The 19060-nt window shown below is 48.6% G+C and overlaps 5 protein-coding genes across 5 annotated transcripts, besides 2 other annotated features; 2 read left to right on the top strand and 3 right to left on the bottom strand.

Annotated features, from left to right (window-relative positions):
- Positions 1-1209: 1209 nt before the first annotated feature.
- Positions 1210-3578, top strand: TBL1 (the record flags this gene model as incomplete). The annotated part of the gene is made up of 5 exons (XM_009260796.1): positions 1210-1399; positions 1461-1621; positions 1769-2989; positions 3041-3478; positions 3552-3578. 5 exons carry the CDS (start codon positions 1210-1212, stop codon positions 3576-3578), a joined length of 2037 nt encoding a protein of 678 aa, XP_009259071.1.
- Positions 1997-2088: a microsatellite.
- A 1842-nt stretch (positions 3579-5420) lies between the features above and the next one.
- Positions 5421-5479: a repeat region.
- Positions 5480-5874: 395 nt separating this feature from the next.
- On the top strand, positions 5875-6513 carry FPSE_07679 (uncharacterized protein; the record flags this gene model as incomplete). Its single annotated transcript, XM_009260797.1, has 4 exons — positions 5875-6023; positions 6084-6186; positions 6244-6354; positions 6445-6513. The coding sequence occupies 4 exons, from the start codon at positions 5875-5877 to the stop codon at positions 6511-6513; spliced, it is 432 nt and encodes a 143-aa protein (XP_009259072.1).
- Positions 6514-7004: 491 nt separating this feature from the next.
- Positions 7005-9403, bottom strand: FPSE_07680 (uncharacterized protein; the record flags this gene model as incomplete). The annotated part of the gene is made up of 2 exons (XM_009260798.1): positions 7005-9268; positions 9337-9403. The coding sequence occupies 2 exons, from the start codon at positions 9401-9403 to the stop codon at positions 7005-7007; spliced, it is 2331 nt and encodes a 776-aa protein (XP_009259073.1).
- A 2047-nt stretch (positions 9404-11450) lies between these two features.
- On the bottom strand, positions 11451-13962 carry FPSE_07681 (uncharacterized protein; the record flags this gene model as incomplete). The annotated part of the gene is made up of 6 exons (XM_009260799.1): positions 11451-11513; positions 11571-12236; positions 12289-13451; positions 13508-13534; positions 13658-13681; positions 13740-13962. 6 exons carry the CDS (start codon positions 13960-13962, stop codon positions 11451-11453), a joined length of 2166 nt encoding a protein of 721 aa, XP_009259074.1.
- Positions 13963-17533: 3571 nt separating this feature from the next.
- FPSE_07682 (uncharacterized protein) lies at positions 17534-18708 on the bottom strand (the record flags this gene model as incomplete). The annotated part of the gene is made up of 3 exons (XM_009260800.1): positions 17534-17888; positions 17939-18561; positions 18622-18708. The coding sequence occupies 3 exons, from the start codon at positions 18706-18708 to the stop codon at positions 17534-17536; spliced, it is 1065 nt and encodes a 354-aa protein (XP_009259075.1).
- Positions 18709-19060: the final 352 nt, after the last annotated feature.

Genomic DNA, 19060 nt, shown 5'->3' with positions numbered 1-19060 from the left:
GGGTTCAAGGACCTTCAGATGCTCACACCGAACCCCTGTTTGTCCGCAGGTCCACGACGTATCGATTGGTGGTCATTCCAACTACTCGAAGTACCGGTACATTTGGAGGACGTGCCCAGTGATATTCAGACAACGACCACAGTCAAAGAAAAACAACCACAACCTTCGCTGATGGATGGAAGGTCCAGTTCTGTCCATCTGTTTTTCCATCCTTCGAGGCTTCGACTTGGCGTTCGCTAGCGCCATTTCCATTTCAAACCCGCCGTTCAGTGGGTTAGTTAGCTTCCTGCCACTCTATGTGTCTTTTGAGGGCGGACTCATCTGGTGTCTTTTTGTACCTGGGCTGTCAACGGGCCACTTCTGGTGTCTGACGAGGAACAGGGCATCGGGTTTGCGCATATGACGACTTCTTATCTGCCACCAGCCTTGGTTCGTAACGATGCAAGTTCTGGCCATTTATCATTCGCGGATTGAACGAATGAATCAACAAACGAACGGTCATGAACGTACCTCCAAAACCAAAAGCCCCCCCAGTCAGCCCCGTGCCTAGCTCCCCGTAAAGGACCCGTAGCTCGTGCGCAAGCAATGTCGCTTTATTCTTGGCGTTTTAAGGGTACCTAGACAAGGTACCCTTCCATCCAATCCATCCTTGCATCACCCCAACTGATTCGAGCTAGCAGAAACGGGGAGAGCCACAACCAGAGCGACCTGATCCTGTGCTAGTCTGGCTAGCCTAACCGGGCTGGTGCCTGTACCTTAGACAGTGCCGTAGAAGAGAAGCCAGCAAGAGCGAGACCATTGATTGAATCTCGGGCTGCAGTGGGCTGCAGCGCTGCGCTGCACACACTACGCTGCGTTGCTGGGCTGTGCTAGGACTAGGACGGGAGTCGCTTACAGGGGCGGCAGACGTGCAACAGAGGAGAGATCCAATGGACCACCACCGACCACCACTACCACTGACCACCGGCCCAAAGGTACGTACCCACTTCACCACCGCCCCAACTGGAACCTTGAATTTCATCTGTCTTTTGCATCTTCACTACTCACCTTTCCTTGGTCCGACCCTCATAAACAACATCGAATAATCCGCTTGCGCCTCAAAAATAGCTTGGCTTTCCAGAGCCTTACTGATCCGTGCTACAATTTCTGCTACATACCATCTGCTGCGACCTTTAGCGACTCTGCGCCTTTCGCGGCGCCCTCTGGACCATGGTCGCTAAGGAATTCCTCGACTCGGACAGAGTCAACTTTCTTGTTTGGAGGTTCGTCACTACCGCCACACTCTACGTCCCTGGCTTCCCAACCGCCGCATCGTGTTCTTCACAACCACGGCATTTGCACTCGCTGGACTTTGCGCTGACCATGTTTTTCTCCTCGTATAGATTCCTTCTCGAAGGCAGTATGTAGCACTTCTGCGCGATCATAGCGCCACAGTAAATCTAACCTCACTTTCTTCGCAGATTACCGAGAGACTGCCGCCAAGTTTCAAAAGGAGTGGCACGTCAAACAGCCTCATAGAGAGTTTGCTTTTGCGCGTCACGTAAAGAGTCACGCATTGGTTTCCGTCATCAATCGCGGCCTCCAATACCACGCGCTCGAACGTGAGCATGCACGGAAACTGGTAAGTAACCCTGAAAATCCTCGGATGCGATGAGAGTTTCGCCTCAGCAATGCACCCCACCACCGACTCAAGTTGAGTTGGGCTGTGCTTTCTGATAAGGACAAACTTCCAAAACGGCCAGAGACTAATGTGATTCGCTACGTGCAGCTGCCTCAGGATGCTTCAGCGGAAGAGGCCGAAGAGTTGCATTATGGTATTTTCGGACCTTTAGACGCGCACCCACAGGGCAGAATCGAAGAGGACGAGGAGGAAGACGCCGAAGGGGAGGAGGTTATCGAAGAGGAGTTATCAAGAAAACGACCTCAGCAAATATCGAATGGATCGCCAGCGACAAAGCGGCAAAGGTTAAGCAATGGTTTGGAAAATGGCGCCGATGCACCGGCAGCAGCACCGGTACCCGCATCAGGTCCAATGACAACATCAACGACAGGAGCAGGAACAGCAGCCGCGACAACAGCAGCACCGGCTCCCGTGACGACACCTATGGAAATTGACAACCAGCCCGACAATCACGCATATCCTTCGCCTCTGGAGGGCGAACAGGCACCAGAGCCAATGGTGCGAACTGACGGGCCTGAACAGGGCACACAAGTTGATAAGGTTGAGGAGCTGGCTCCCGAGACGACATTTATTCGCTTGATGGACGACCAAAATGAAGGCCAAGGTCGGGGAGCTACACCATCGCCATCTTCACCTTCTGGACCCGACAACGCTCCCATCCTTTTGCAGTGCGAGTGGAACCCAAGAGACCCGTCTATCCTCGCGGCTGCTGGCACGGATGCGCTAGCCCGTGTTTGGAGTATCGCGCGTGCGGGCCCCGTTGAACCGGGACAAGATCACGTGTCACCCCAAGGCCATTCCCTGCTCGACCGTGACGTACCCCGCGATACAACAGTAACAGCCCTGTCGTGGACCGCAGATGGTGCTGCTATCGCAGTAGCCACAGATTCAAAAAATCAGGCTTCGATCAACGTGTGGTCTGCTGAGGGTGCGCATCTACAGTCTATGGAAGTGTCGGAGCCACCTATCATCAAACTCTCATGGAACCCTATCAACACTGCACTCCTCGCCATCTCGCCGGACAAGGGTGGTGCTCTTGTCACCGTACACTACCCACCCGCTGGGAACTCTCTGTCATATCTCCTTTCTGGTCACGACATCGCGGCTACGCCCCTTGATGCCGTCTGGACTGGTGATGCAGAGTTTTTGTTGTGTGGTGGCGACCTTATGCTATGCCTGCAATGTACGGACACAACAATAGTTCAAGCTAGGAAATTTGAGACCAAGGAGGACGATAGCTTTACCCAAGTACTTTTCGATGGACGATCAAGACTAGCCGCTACGTCTAGCGACAAGGGTATACTTGATGTAAGACCTTTACCTTGTTCACTTGTTGAACAGAGATGCTGACTGATTTAGTTATGGGATGAAAGTGGACAGCGAAGGTCTATTTCTGCACACCAAGGTGCTATTACCACGATGCAGTGGCAACCTATTCCTGAGTCCCATCAAGGAGCTGACGACGAACGACTGATCGCAACTGGAGGAGACGACTGCGCTATACTTATTTGGAATGCGCGAATGCCTAAGAGCAAACCAAAGTGCTTCTTGACGATGGATTCTCCAATTATGAGGCTCGCCTTCACACCGGACGGCGCTTTCATCGCGGGTGCGACATCGACACAGGTCTTGATTTGGAAAGTCGGAAGCCACGCCGTTCCTCGCGCAAGTTGGAGCAGGCCAGTTCATCCTGGCTGGCTAAGTCCCAAGGCTAACACAGATGCTGACGAGGAAGATGAGCACTGTTTATGCTGGGATGCTGATGGTCAGAAGCTTGCTTATGGTTCCAATAGCAGAGTAAGTCTCTTCTTCCATTTATGCAATATTGCCAAAAAAAAAAAAAAACCCCCATGTACTAACATTTCATAAGCTTGCTATCATTAACTTTCGCAGATGACAAGGGACCAACGCAATTAAATGTATAAGGTTGTGTTGCCAAAATGGGCTTTAAATGTATAATGGAGGATACGATACGGATGCTTGCAAGCAGTAAATTTACTCAGGCACAGCTGGGGAACTCAGTGGCGCAGCTGCACCACGAAACGGGATGCGCGGAAACTCTTAATACTCATTTTCGCTTGGGCACGGTTGAAACAACCAACCGTGTGAAACTGCGAGGTTCACGGCACCCGTTTCTTGTATATCACGACGATGAACGACGACCGGCTGGCTACGGAGTTGAACAACAAGCTCTTCGATTGGCACATATACAACACAATCTGAGCACCTCTCACATACCAAGTCTTTGTTGATGAAGGAGCACGCATAGAGGTTATAGGAGTACAAATGATATGGCTTTGATGGCTTTGGCTTTTTTTCTTTGTTGTCTTGGATCCTGGGTTTCAAGGGAGGCGAGATACACATCAGGAAGTTTCTGGGAGGTGCGATTCGGTTTGAGCGTTATGGATGCGTGGGATGCCACATTCAAATTCCCCTCATGCTGCAGGTTTGGTGGAAGAGTTCCTTCGCGACATTTGTACGATATATACCAATCGGGATGATGAACCGGCGCAGAAAAACATGAAGGAGGTGGTGGGAAGGGGTCTGCTTTAACATATTACGGAGTTCAGGTTGGTTCCAGCCAAGCCGACAATGCCAATCAATATAACCAGCTTCAAATACAAGATATCCAATGCAAGAGTCAACAGTCTGTTGAAGATGGAGAAGATTGTATGGTGATATTCTGCTGCAAGATGGGCATTGAACTAGCTTCATATGTCGGTATGCTCACCATTGAGGTCACATTGATCCTACATAACATCCAGGTACTTGCCTGTCATCGGGGACTTTATATCAAGAATTGACGAATAGGATTCAACACTACCCCGCCGGATGTACACGACCTGGATCCGGTGCCAGAATTAAGCACTAATAAATGTAATGCTGGGGACTGTCAGATAGGTTGTTTAGATAGAGTGCCTACGCTACAGTATGTACATACTTGACTCTGGCATCAAAGATGCGATTGGCGCACGAGAGTCCGGCATCTATTCCGAAACATCAATTCGCTGTTGTACAAAAGACGGCAAGAGACATCCAATAATCGAGACGGTTCTGATCCGATCCGAACTGTCCCAGAGATGTCTGTCATGCAAGCTGCACGGAGTGATCTCCGGTTCTCAGCTCCCAAATGCAGGCCAGTCTAGATTGTTTGAGGCTCAGCACACACAAAAACAAAAGAGGAAAAGAGAAAAGAAGAGAACCTAGACTAAATTCTGTCGCCATCTGAATTGAGCAGTAAGTCGTAGATCTCACCGAGTAGTCACATCTGATAAGTGGCGGTGATTGGAGACCAAGGGGTTCGGTTAAGACACGACGCCCGTTTTATTCCACTCGCCTTGCGTGTCTCAGTCTCAGCTGTAGATGCATAACGCATGTTGTGAAGCAAGCCATTGTCCTGAGGTCTTTTTTGTTGTGTCTTGCGATCACACGTATAATGCCCAATAAGGAAATGGCACAACTTTGTCATATCTCACTTCATCGCATCGAACACATCTCACTCATGAACAGGTTAATTAGTAGTTAGTAACTTAACTAAGATCTTACGGCATGGCCGAGTCAATGTCGTTGAATGTCTTTGTTGTTGTTTTTTATTATTGACAATGAGAAAAGAGGGAAAAGGAAAAGAGAGAGGGTTCCCAGTTAGGTTCTATCGGATAACATCCAAGTTGGCCGACGTTGATGGTATTTCCCTTTGAGGCCATGTGCATCTGCATATTATCAACCTGCATTAGCTTTGTTTCTTTTCTATGCTTCTCTTTCCTCTCTCTCTCTCTGCTTGTCTCTTCTTATGTTCTCGTCCAAGTTTAAGTCGAAACCAAGTTTATTAACAAATAACAGCCCCGCTTTCAAGGGGAGCCCAGGAAGAGAGAGGGGGCCTATGGCTTTCAAGGTTCCTCCTTCCTTTCCACTTACTACCCTGCCTACCGCCCGTATTAGTTCCTATATATCCCCATGCCACCTTTTTTTGTTTGCGTCGTTCTGAATCGGATTGGATGACTCGAAATATATAATCTGTCACTTTTTCTCAATTCTATTTCTCATAATTACTATCAATCGACTAGCCAGTACCAGAGCTTATCCACTTTCCCTACCACCCCTTGCTCTTATACCTACTATACCCATCTCTCTGGGAAAAATAACTTGATCAACTACATCTCTCTCTCTCTCTCAACAACACACATCACACAGCCATGGCTTCTTCAACGCCCAAAACACAACACTCTCATAAGAGCGGCTCCTCAGAATGGACGAGCGAGATGCGCGATAAGCAAGCCCGTGGGAAGAACCCCTACGTCGACGAAAGCGACGCAAGTGATGCTGAACCCATGCGGCTCGGAGGGTAGTACATAACAGTCCGATCTCACACGGCCAAGTGCTCATACTAAGACCCCTACTGTAGTCACGCCACGGAATCACACATGGAGAGAGAACGGAGAGGAGAAGCCATGTTTGTGCTTGACAATCCAGAAGCACTCATGGCTCACGCGCAAGCCAGCGGCGACGTAAGTTGTTCGTCCGCTGCCTCTCACTCAATACATCGGCTAAGATAGATACTGTAGAGCATCGCTGGACAGCGCCTCCGCTTCATGCGCCAACTATGTGGCTTCGACAATGACAAGTACGACGACGCATCTACTTCTACTTCTTCAACTCGGAACACGAAACGGCGAGTAAGCGACCGGGTCAATCGATAGTGCAGTGACACACCCCTGTCGGTGTTGATGATGTTGCTCACATGGTCATGGATAATGACATTCCAGGGCTCAGGCGAGCAACTGGTCATTGGCCTGTTGGAGATGATTGTGCAAGGTCCAACTACGATCTTTTGAATGGCTCAGCATGTGATTGGGTTCAAGGAGATGCCGAAGCTTCTGGCAATCACCACAGCTGAATAGTTGAAACACACTACATCAGTTGGTTATGACTGAAATGAACCAGGTTTCTTTATACAGTCACTATCAGTTAATAGCAAGACCAAATTGAACAAACAGGGATATTTTGCCTCTTTCTAATGGTCTTTATAGACGTGCTAAAATCTAATATACACAGATCCGTGTATGTATGGATGTATATGTGTCTGTCTGTGTGCGTTGTATCCGTTTATTGCACCCATCCAAGCCCACCACCGTGTATGTCCAAAATCCGCTAATCCACAATTTAAAAACAATGGTAAATCGATGCATATGCCCTATGTTCTTGACAAAAAGTCATTCAGGGAAAAATACAAAGACCAAATCGATATGCCCAGGGATAACGCCGGCAAATGCTGTATCAGAGTGGTAGGGTTCGTCGCTCTGTACAAAGAAAAAAGTAAAGAAAACTAAGCGTATCTCATACTGCGAGTCCGCTGCTGCTGCCATCCATTGTTGTTACCAATGGGCGCGTACTGGTATCCGCCTTGTTGGTTGCTACCAGGGACTGGAGGAGGAGGGGGATATCCTGGCCAGGCGCTCATAGCTGGTCGCTTTGCAGCCTTGCGACGGGCGATGCGACGGCGAATACAGCTAAAGCAGCAGCAAGACACAGCCAAGAGGAGGAGTGCGGCAAGGACAATTCCCACGGGGAGTGCGATGTTCTTGTTGGTTCTGAACCAATTCTCGATCTCTTTCCATGTCGAAGCACCTTCGCAGTTTCCGCTCTGGCACTTGCCTCCACCGCCGCCGCAGGGCGTACCGTCGAGGAAGTTCTGGTTTCGCTGCACACAGAAACCATCGCCAGAAGTTTGGCAGGACAAGAGGCAGCTGTTAGTGCAAGCCTTGACGTGCGATGATGATGTTGTGTTCTGGTAGTTGGCTCGGCACTGCTCATCTCGCGATGTGCACTGACCCGAAGCGCATTTAAGATTGTCACCGCAGTCTGTACCGTCGTCACTGTGTGAGTCCTTGGGGCATGTCGCGTCCTTTCCTGTACACTTCTCCTCAGGGTCACAGGGGCCAGTGCTTGATCGGCAGACAGTTCCTGAAGAAGCAAACTTGCATCCCTCAGTACAACACTCCTCATTGGAGTTATCGCACTCAGCATTGCCCTTGAATTTACACGTCTTCGCATCACAGCAAGGGTTGTTGCCGCAGCTTTCCTCGCCACCACAATCGCAGTCCTCGCCTTCTTCGACGATGCCGTTGCCGCACTGCTGGCCCGAGATGGTTTTGACGTTTCTGTTTTCAGTCAAACACTCACTGTTGACATTTCGTCTGAAGCCTGAGCAGATGTTTCCGATACTGCAAGGTGAGAATTCACTGATACCGGGTCTAGACGAAGGGTTCATGATGAAATCGCCCTTGGCGTCACACGAGGTTTTGCTCAGGGGACAGCATGCCTGAGCGTTCGAAGAGACTGGGCAGGCACTAGAAGTGCAATCGTGGACAGCACCAAAGGTGTGGCCTGTCTCGTGGGCAAAAACTTGCCACTCTGCTGATGTTCTGACGACGACGTTTGCTCCAGCAACAGTTTCGTTACGGCCTCCACTGTTCGCGTTGGCCGAAGCACCAGGACGACAGAGCTGACCCAACCAGGCAAGACCAACAGCAGAGTCTGTGTTACATGTGCTCAGGAGAGTCCAGTATGCGTTGCTATCGGCATTCTTGCCACGCCAGGCAGAAAACAAGTTCAGACGATCGGACAGGTTAACATCACCGGAGCACTTTTGGTTCCAAGGCGCCGTCTCTGAAGGGCTACCAGGGCAAGATCCATCACTGATGGTGAGGTTCTGGATACCCAGAGTGATGTTGAAGGAGCTCTCATAAACCTGAGAGGCATCGTTGACCATTCGAATGACACTTTTTCTTAATGCCTCGGTCGAGTTAAAAGTCGCAGTGTATCCACAGTCTGTCGCAATGCCCAAGAGAGCGACCCTTCGGCTGGTCGGGCAGCCGCCCACGGAGCCAATCGTCGACTCGAGATCAATGCTGCTACCGTCGTTACCGGTGTCGATGGTTTGTCGTCCGAACAGAGATTTAGAGTTTGAGACGCCAAATGTATCAAAGTTTTCGAGTTCATGAAACTTGCTGTTGAAACCCAAAGTGTCAGAGTTGCAGAGCGCAGCCGAAGCCTCCCGCTTCTTTAATTCCTCGGAGTGAAATGATATGATATCAGAGTCGCGCCAGACTACCATGACTTCGTCGCTGTTTTCCGTGGTTGCCAATACGGGATCGTCTTCGTGTCGGACTTGCTGGAAGTTGGTACCGGTGTGAATGTGGTGGTGGTTTCCGTCAATTCGAAGAGTACCCTCAAAAACGGGTTCTGTGCCATCGCGGTGAATCGTGATTCTTGCCCAGCCAGCCTTTGTCCATCCTTCTCTTCCCATCCGTTGAATAAAGACGGAACCTTTGAATACCTTGTCCTCCTCTCGCTTTATCGTCTCGACAGATCGTACAGCGCCGTCGCCTCCGATGTAAGTGATGGCGAAATTCTCGGGCAAAATATCATGGTTCGGTTCGAGCTGAAGACGAATCTTTTGCTGTTTGTTGTGTAGTGAGAATAGAAGATCAAAGTGCGAATCGGCGCGGATTCGGTGAGACGGCGTGTTAATGACAGGCCCGTCGATCAGTGAAATATAGTTAACGGCGTTGCGCTTTACGGAGCTTGCTGTTGGTGCGAACAAGGTTAGAGTACCGAACAAAGTTAATAACGCATAACGCAATAATTCAACGTACCCAGTGAGGTTTCGAAGAACAAGGCGGCTCCCGCAATAGCGGTTGCGATAGACCGTAACGATACCATGGTGATTTGTTGGACCTCAAACGGTCCTGGAGTGAAAAGGCGACGCGCCGATTGAGAGAGATATTATTGCAAGGCCATGCAGCAACGATGGTTCAAGTAAATCGAGTCGAATGTCGAGTAAAGGAAGTTGTAGGAGGTAAAGTCGAGTGGTAATCAAGATGAGACGCAGATGACCAGGCGGAGTGGCCGAGAAAGATGACGCCCGGTGGCAGGACTTATTAACAGTACCAACACAAACAGTCAAGGGGAATAGAACAATGTGGAGAAAGAGAAGGAGCTCAGGGTCCTGTTGGTTGTATCGTAATAAAGAGAACAAATAACTACTGGGGTATAGTAAGTAAATACAGGGAAACAAGAAGGAAGGGAGCAAGGAGACAAGACGAAGAAATAAAGAATATTGACTATTCGGGACTAATGATTGAGCATTGAGTTTAGAATAACACAACGAACGGGTAGAGAAAGGGCAAAAACATAGTAGAGTGGAGGAATACAGTGTGGCGGAGGTTTAGTCTGGGGGCCCTTTCGAGCCTTTCCAACGGGCTTGGGGCTGCCAAGGTTGCTAGAGGTCGGGGTGTGGATGCTGAACCGGCAACCAACTGTCTTGGCCGTCCAATCACACTTCAAAGGCCGCGCGGTTCTCACACGGCATAGCCTCCCTAACAATTGGCAAAACTCGACTCCTGCAAGGCTTGACGCTCACTATTTTGCTTGGAAGATGATTCAGAGCTGCAAAACTCCATATTTTACAGCATGCAAATGTTGACAAATCTTTTATCAACATGACTTGGCAGTGAAATATCCCGCTATCTATACAGAATACTATGGAGCACATCTCTTCACGGGCTGCCTCCCAACCAAAAGGCCTTCAAGCCTGTCCGGCATATCCGATATCCGATCGAGTCGAATAATAAAGGTCCTTTCGTCTATGTTTCACCTCTCGTATCTTTTTGTCCAGCCATTTCGATAACCCCCCACTTGTGTACATTTAAATCAGCTATCTTCTTGGCATTGACGACTCGATATTTATAGTCTGTCTGTCCATTTAGGTAGACTTGAAACTGACAGACTGCTTGACAGTACGAATACAACCTCGATTTCTATCTATCAAATTCAAAGTGGCTGGAAAGGGTTGTTTGTTTACAGTCGCACATTGATTACCTGTGTGACCATACCGTGAGCATGTTGATTCATCAACATAAGCTGACAACCAGATGTCGCTCTGTTCCAGCATTCGCCTAATAAATCTCTTCAGCACAGCCCCAGACATTTCTCTCCGTAGCTTCTGCTTGTACCATGCCAACCATCTCTAAAATGATGACGACTTCCATGTGCTTAACCACCAACATGGGAGTTAGCGCTGGTGGAACCACCCGTTGGTGCTCGTTCGACATCGGGTTTTTCTTTATCAATCTTGAATAACTCCGAAGTATTCCTGTCTCTGACTCTCTGTACACATGTACCTCACTCTGGATTTCTAAGCCAACTTTCTGTTGTCCCGCGCAGTAGACCTAAAAATACAAAAGTTTAAATCTAAGCCGCTGTTGTCAAAAATCTCGTGCCTTTCGTATATCATGATTCTTTATCCCACCCAGCATCCCACTAACACAGAATTCCCGCACACGCGTCTTTCATGGCTGGTGCATAAGTCATTTCTTTGTCATTCATCAACATTCGTCTGTCTCGTGGTCAAGCTGAGATCTTTCCATCACACCCTATAGGTCAGGTCACCAGTCTTTGATCAGATAGGGGGATGTACTGTTATTAGACTTTCATTGTTGTCCCAAACTAAAAGCTATATGTAGATGCAACCAAAATCGTAATGCTCATAAATCAAACTCATAAAACGGTCCCAAGTCACCAGTATCCATCCTCTTTCAGACCGTGGCTGATTCCAACACCAAATCCAAAACACCACAGGGGAGTTTGTTCCAGTCCACGTTCAAGCCAAACTTGCCCCCTTTTCCGCTTCCATTGTATCCAAGATATTTGATGGTATATAACTCCAATAGATAATATGCATCATGCCCTTTATGTTGTTGTTGGTCTCTCACTTGCGCTTGGCATCATGAACAGCCTTGATGATCTTGTCCACAACAGAAGGATCCGATAGCTGCGATTTGTGTTAGTCAACAGTTTACTTTCGAGCCAATGCTTCATGGGGACTTACAGTAGTGGTATCTCCAAGCTGGTCTTCTTCGCCAGCAACAATTTTCCTCAACACTCGTCGCATAATCTTGCCGCTTCGCGTCTTAGGCATATCCGGCACAATGTATACGGCCTTGGGTGCTGCAAAAGGTCCAATGCTCTTGCGTACTTGAACAATGAGCTCCTTGCGTAGAGCATCGGTTGCTTCAACATTCTTCTCAAGATCAACAAATGCGTTGACAGCCTGGCCGGTAAGCTCATCAGCAATACCGACAACTGCTGCGTCAGCAACGGCATGGTGTTCCAATAGCGCTGCCTCGATTTCGGCAGTCGATAGACGATGACCACTGACGTTGACAACATCATCAACACGACCACGAATCCAGTAGAAACCCTCGTGGTCTCGGGCAGCACCATCTCCAGTAAAGTAGTAGCCCTTGTAGACGTCAAGGTAAGTCTCCTTATACCGGTTGTGGGCTCCCCAGACAGTACGAGCCATGCTGGGCCAAGATTGCTTAAATGTCAGAACACCCTCGACATCGTTTCCATGGATCTCTTCACCAGAAACTGGATCGATAAGGGCGGGCTCGACGCCAAAGAAAGGCAGCGAGCAACTGCCGGGCTTAGTTGGAGTGATTCCAGCTAGGGGGGTGATAACATGGGAGCCAGATTCGGTTTGCCAGTATGTCTGCACTTGCGTTAGTATCCATCATGTTTAATCAATCTGACCAAAAACTTACGTCGACGATGTGGCACTCCTCCTTTCCAATAACCTCAAAGTACCACTTCCAGATCTCGGCAGCGATAGGCTCGCCAACAGAGCCTAGTACCCGAAGGTGAGCGAACTTTCCTCGGACATGCTCATCGCCAGCACGCTTCAACAGTCTCAGAGCGGTGGGGGCGACGTAAAACTGGGTAACGTTGTGCTTCTCAACAATGTCCCAGTATCGCGAGAAGTTGGGGTAGGCGGGTGTACCCTCAAAGACGACAGTGGATACACCGAGCATCAGGGGAGCGTAAACGACATAAGTGTGACCGGTGATCCAGCCGACGTCACCGCCGCAGAAGTATCTATCGCCCTCATGGATATCAAAGACATACTTGCCAGTCATGGCAGCACCAAGGAGATATCCGGCTGTCGTGTGCAAAACACCCTTGGGCTTGCCAGTGGAACCGGAAGTGTAGAGAAGGAATAAGGGGTCCTCGGAAGCGACGGGCTCAGGAGGGAAGTAGTTGGGCCACTTCTCAACCTCCTCATGCCACCAGAAGTCACGGCCGCTGGTCCAGGGGATCTCTGAGCCTGTGCGCTTATAGACAAGAACATTCTCGACAGCAGGGCACTGCTTGAGAGCATCGTCGACAATCTTCTTTGTGCCAATCAACTTGCCGCCTCGCTTGCCTTCATCAGTTGTGATGACGACCTTGGAGCCAGCATCGACAACACGATCGCGTAAGGAGTCGGAGGAGAAACCAGCAAAGATAACTGAATGAACTGCGCCAATACGAACACAGGCCATAAGTGCGATGATGGCTTCAGGAATCATGGGTAGGTAAATAGCGACAGTATCACCCTTGCGGACGCCCATCTGCTTGAGAACCCAAGCAGTTCGAGAGACTTCCCGGAGTAGCTCGCCATAAGTAACATTGCGTCCCTCACTGGGCTCATCAGCCTCGTAAATGATAGCAACACGATCGGGATCCTTGAAAGCGTGACGGTCGACACAGTTGTATGAGGCGTTCAGGCGGCCTTCGTTGAAGTATGAGACATCAGCATTCAGAAGTGAACCACTTCGGGTGGTCTTGAAGTCGTTGTCCCATGAGATGAGTTCACGTGCGCGTTCAGCCCAGAACTTTTCGGGCTGTGTGATGGATTCCTTGTAGAGTCGCTTATACTCCTCGAGATCTATCGGAGTGGATTAGCTTCGGCTCAGGTCCGATGCGGATTCCGGGATCACTTACTGGCAAGGTGGGGCCGGTGGGGGTGTTCTGCCGGATTACAAGGTTAGCACAATCCATGCATGTAAACGGAACAGCAAGTCAGGGCCCAGTCGAAGATGTTAAGACGAATAGTTACGTCTCAAGAGAGAATAAATGGGTGGAGAGACATACTGGCAAACATGCGCTGAGGAGGGTCTAGGTGCGATGTTAGCAATGCATTCCAAACCAGGTGTAAGGAGTCGCGCGAGTTTACGGTATGTATCAACGAGATGTGCTTCAGCAACTACAGGGCCTTTTGTCTCTTTGGCAGGAGCTTGTGTTTCTTCACTCTTCAATGAGACAGTCTCAGCGACTGCAGGGGCGGGAGCGGGAGCGGGAGAGGCCATGGCGGCAGGAATCGAACTTTTGGGGATGGACTCGGGAGTTGAAGCATTGAGTTCATGATGCACGCGAGCGTGTTCGACAGCGGCTGCCATTGTTTTTGTGGTTAGGTATTTTAAAGTTTTTCTTTTCTTTATCCGTTTGGACGTTTGCGCCTGTAATGCGACGCCTTCGACGCGGGGTAGCGTGGTCGTAGAGCTTGTCAGAACTGCTTATACAGGCAGTACTTGCAGCTTTCGGTGTTGCTGTTTGAGATGGCACAGAGGTCGTACAGTCGAATTGAATGGCTTGGGATTGGGGGAGGAATTGGAGATAATGGAGAAGGACAGGAGGATGTGTTTGGTAGAATCTGGAGTAGAGGAAAGAGCCAGAACTATAGTTGAGATAGAGCAAGAGGTTTGATGATGTCCAGTCTGGCGGGGAGGAGCTTCTTTATGGCAAATGGGTCTATCGTTATTGGAAGGCCTGGACGTTGTAACTTGCCTCGATTGTCACTGGTGACTGGTACCTGCACCAACTGGAGCAAACCCGAGCTGCGGCCGGCGAACCGGGGGGGTCTTGCCGTGATCCTTTCCCCCGAGCCATGTCCCGAATAGCCAGTAGCGACTTAGCGACTCACACTCAACAGTGCAACTCAATCGAGATGTGCTTTAGATCGTCACTTGAAATGTTCAAATTGGATTCTCGGCATTCAAAGTGGCCAATTTGTCTTTACAAGACGGCATCTGTCCGTGAGAAAAGAGAAACCATGCTGGACGACAAAATGCGATATGACGTCGCATTGCAAATCTGCCAAGACACCAATTGGAATTGTGACTTTGCAACTACTTTGTTTCCCAGTACTGTTTTACAATACGGTTGATACAATGGTATGGTGTCTTGGACTGCCGTTTACCCATATCAGATCTTGTCGGAGCTCTTCCGAAGCCCTCCACCCGAAGGCGGCTTACACTGATGGGTTCTCTTCTTTACATTTTGCTGAACTCAATTTTCCGTTGTGATACTCGCCTTGGGTCTCTAAATGATACCGTAGGTATATGAAGAATACTTTGCAAGGACTCTCTCACTTCAACCATGCTTTCAAGGCTCGCAATGGTTATACAGTTCTTATTTGAGATGCAACAATGCCTTGCCTAAGGTAGCTAGTGAAACTATGATAAAGTAATTAGATACCAACATAGGCATCCTCAAACCTATCATTTCCAACAGAGGCACTAGATAGTGTTTGCGCCAGAACATACGAGAGAAGTCCTAACAGAGTTAGAAATCACTATGAATTCCATCCAAATTCTTTGGGAAGCTTCAGCGTCAAACCCAATGCCTACTTAGATCTCTGTTTGCTTACTGAAGATCGGACTATTCGCGGCAACTTTAGAGGCTAATTCGAACTGGCCAAGAAAAATAAGAGTTAATGTATGGTGGCAGGGCCATCCAAAGATTTGTCAACTTCAGCATATGACGTGTTTGGGGACTTTGAGTACGAGCAACTATTGTGCCCAGATCTATGGATAGCGGGAAGTGCTTTGAGACTGTTCTTACTGATACGAGTCGGGAAAGGAGAATGCTCGGGAACTATTGACAACCTGTAACGCGCAATATGCATCTGAACTGACGGAGCCGCTACGGGGCCGAACGTGGGAAGATGATTTTGATAAAAACATCTTATGTGATTGATGGTCGTAATGGAAGGGGTGGAGCTTTTGGAAGGCCGGCAATAGCTGTAGTGGGTACTGGCAGAGGCGTTACATCTCGCCAATGCATCATGGCCTATCCCTGTCGATAACGAGCCGAAGTCGCTACAACTGACAATTGTATCTGTTTAACGTTTTGACGGTTGATAACGTAAAGTAAACCCTGCAGTTTCCACCTTTGGTTGATTGAAATGATATCGAATAAACAACAGTGTGAGATGAATACATGGACTTAACCTGATCTGCTCTCACCGAGTCACCTTGCTGGTTAACCGAAGTACTGGTTGTTGTCGTTAGTAGCTCATGGCTGCATGGGCACTAAAGAATGGCAGCTGCAGGCCTGTCCCCCCGCATTTGGGTTGATATCTGAACGACTTCATTGGTTCACGGCCCGACCTCGCCTCCAGCTTTCAGGGTCTCGATAATTCTTATGAATTTCTCAACAAAAGTTGAATTCCAAATACAAGACCAGCGTATCTTGCCATGCATGGCATTTACTTACCAACTACTCTATTTATACGAATTAAACGGCCATTACTTATTTATTCATTGTCTTCAGTTTTAATTTTAGAGAACTTCAACAACCCCTCAAATCACTAGTAGTGCTACGACTCCTCCGCTACGCCGCTAGCTTCCCGCAAGATCACCTCCATGATCAATGTCCCCCACGTCAATCCTCAACTTGTAGCCTGTGACCCAGAGTCTGACCCTGTTGCATAAGGTGTTGATATGTGCCCCAACGGTCGGCTAGGAATTCATTTCTCTAACCGAAGCCACAAACTAGGAATTCGGCTGTGGCTCCGAATGTCTTTGCAGCCACGTTTACTTGTATCTAACATGGGACTGCCCTCTGGCCGCTGTACTCGGTACTCGACCGAGATCCAACGAATGGAACTTGTCCGTTCGTAGCAGCCGCTTTATCTTTGTATGCCGTGTTTCGCACATGATACTTCGCTCCGAACCTTAATGATTATCCCTATTTGCGGATATCAAATATAATTCCTCCTCTCACCCAGCCGGCGGGCCTTATTACAGTTTCCCGAGGCTATTGCTCCGAGTGGAACTCGGACAATTATCAATCTATGAATCTAGGTAGACTCGAACTTGGTCTGTAAGCAAGTTTCCCTAGAAAACTCCGAAGTCTAACATTCTTACAATGACATCTTATTTTAAATATTGATCCATAAAGCGGCTAAGGTCAAAACCTATAGGAGACCCATAACTTCATGAGGTTCCTAGTCGCAACTATGGTCTCACGGCACACCCTCACATGCCGTCAGGTCAGCTTACTGCATACTTGTAAACTTACTGCTATCTCTCACTCTGTATCTTCTCATATGAATATGACAAGATAAAGAATAGCACCCTTGATTGTAGAGAGAGAACCTCCAATATTAGCCAACCTTGAGTAAGTTTGATGGCGATGTAAAACATACAGGGCCATCGATCGATTTTTTCTCAATGCTACAGCTGATAAGTATCATGCTTGGCCTACGCACATATTACACAAGCCAGCCGAAGATCTGTGACGCTGTCCAAGACGAGCATTGGTTATCAACAGCCAATGGCGTTACTTCCATTCCTCCATGCGCTTTTAGTCAGGTACCGTGTTCCGTTTCCCCATACTTGGTCCCCGCTTTCACCCTCAGCTTCAACTTCAAATCCTGGGGCTTTACAGTACAATATGGAATAGTTCGATATATGATATTGGTTTGTGAATAATTGGACTGACTTGGCAGCGCAAGACTCTTGGCACAAATGTTTCAAAAAATTCAAGGCGCCGTCAAAATGCATCTTTATTATCTGTATGTGTCGCAGAACAGGTGTAAGCGGATTGTTTAACTTAGGACGGCATAATAAACCATGGTCATAAAGTAGACCATCTTCAGATCGAATCAATAGAGTACATCTCCGGCAACTCCTGTAGGTGTGTGTAACATGAACCTCCTTAAACGCCAAACACACTCTAGAGTAATTACATATCCATATCCATGCTCATCAAATACATCTCGACAATCCTCATGAACTTGGCCACAAAGGCCTCCAACTGGAAGATGACCTTTGTACCTGTCTTGACACGATGTTCATAAAAGGCCGCCCATTGAATTACTTCGCCTTTCAGTCCATCATCGACAAGAGCAATCAACTTGAACGCCAAGGTTTTGAGAATGGTAGTTGGAGGGATGCAGTGTGTCAACAAATCATAGAGCTTCGATCGTACTTCCAGGATCCTGGCTGGTGTGTGTTCCGCGTAGATGTCTTGTGCGATCTGGCCGATGAGGGCTTCCCAATCGGCGGGCGGAATGGGTGTGCTGTCTGTGACCTTCTCACTGTTCCGTGGGTTAGCTCCTGTTTTGAATGGTACTCTGGGCAAACATACTTCTGTGCATGGACAGCTTCATACATAAGCAAGGCTCGTCGTAGGTTTCGCCCGCTTTCCTCTGCTATTCGCTGATGCAGTCCTTGGACAACGGGCCAGTTCTCCTTCTTGGCCGACACAGCCAGCACATTGCATATTTCCTCGTGAGTTGGGGCCGCCACTCTGACCAATAGAGTTCTTGAACGAATCGGAGCAATGATATTGGCAGTCGAATTCGCCAAGAGAATCAGTCGAAGATTGGGCGAGTACTTCTCCATGGTTCGTCGTAGAGCTGCTTGGGCGTCCCTTGTGAGGTGGTCTGCTTCGTTGATGACCACAACCTTGAACTTCTGCCTGGCTGACTGATCAACCTGCTGTGTTTGGGCTACTTCCTTTAGAAGGTCCTGAACGACAACTCTGTCATAGTTTCCAACATCAGATGGTGTAATCTCGAGATGGTAGATGGAGGCGACAATGTTGAACTCGAGCTTTCGGTTGCTGCTTGTCTGGAATACTCGGGCATCGATCTTGATCTTCTCCACACCAGGTCCGTAGAGCTCTTTCAGCGTAGCGACAATTCGTGTCTTCTTGCCAGCACCTGAAGGGCCGTACACAAGCAAATGGGGAAAGTCACCGTTCTGGGCCTGAAGAGGACATTAGTTAGTGATGTTCTCCTTTCTGACAGTGCAGACTCGTTCACGTACAAGAGAGCGAAGTCGCTCTGATAGCTCATCGTGATATGTAAGGGCATCGAGTGACCGAGGTCGGTGCTTATCAACAATGAGTGCCATTACGGAAGCTGTTTGATCTGGTGGTGAGAATTGTGCAAAAACAGCTTTTGGGAAGTTGCGGGAAGACGCGTTGTCGCGTAAAGTGGACGATAGTTTGGCATTGAATATGGTCCGTGCACATTTTTGACCAGGATACCGTTCAGCAGGCAACGGCGTACGATAAAGGACGGAGGTACAGAGTACGCTTGAACTCCATAAAAACCCATATAATTAATTGTACCTAAGGTATTCGCTTATTGTAACGTCTATGACATTTGTATCGTATTTGCGGACAATGCCGTATTTCAGTAGTTTGTTACATAGACACAGCTGTGTCATCTAGTTGCAAATCGATTAGATCCTGAATATGGTA

The sequence above is a fragment of the Fusarium pseudograminearum genome, chromosome 1 (genome assembly GCF_000303195.2).
Source record: "Fusarium pseudograminearum CS3096 chromosome 1, whole genome shotgun sequence".
Taxonomy (NCBI): domain Eukaryota; kingdom Fungi; phylum Ascomycota; class Sordariomycetes; order Hypocreales; family Nectriaceae; genus Fusarium; species Fusarium pseudograminearum.
Note: the sequence above shows the minus strand (reverse complement) of the source record. Positions and strands in the feature narration are given on the sequence as shown.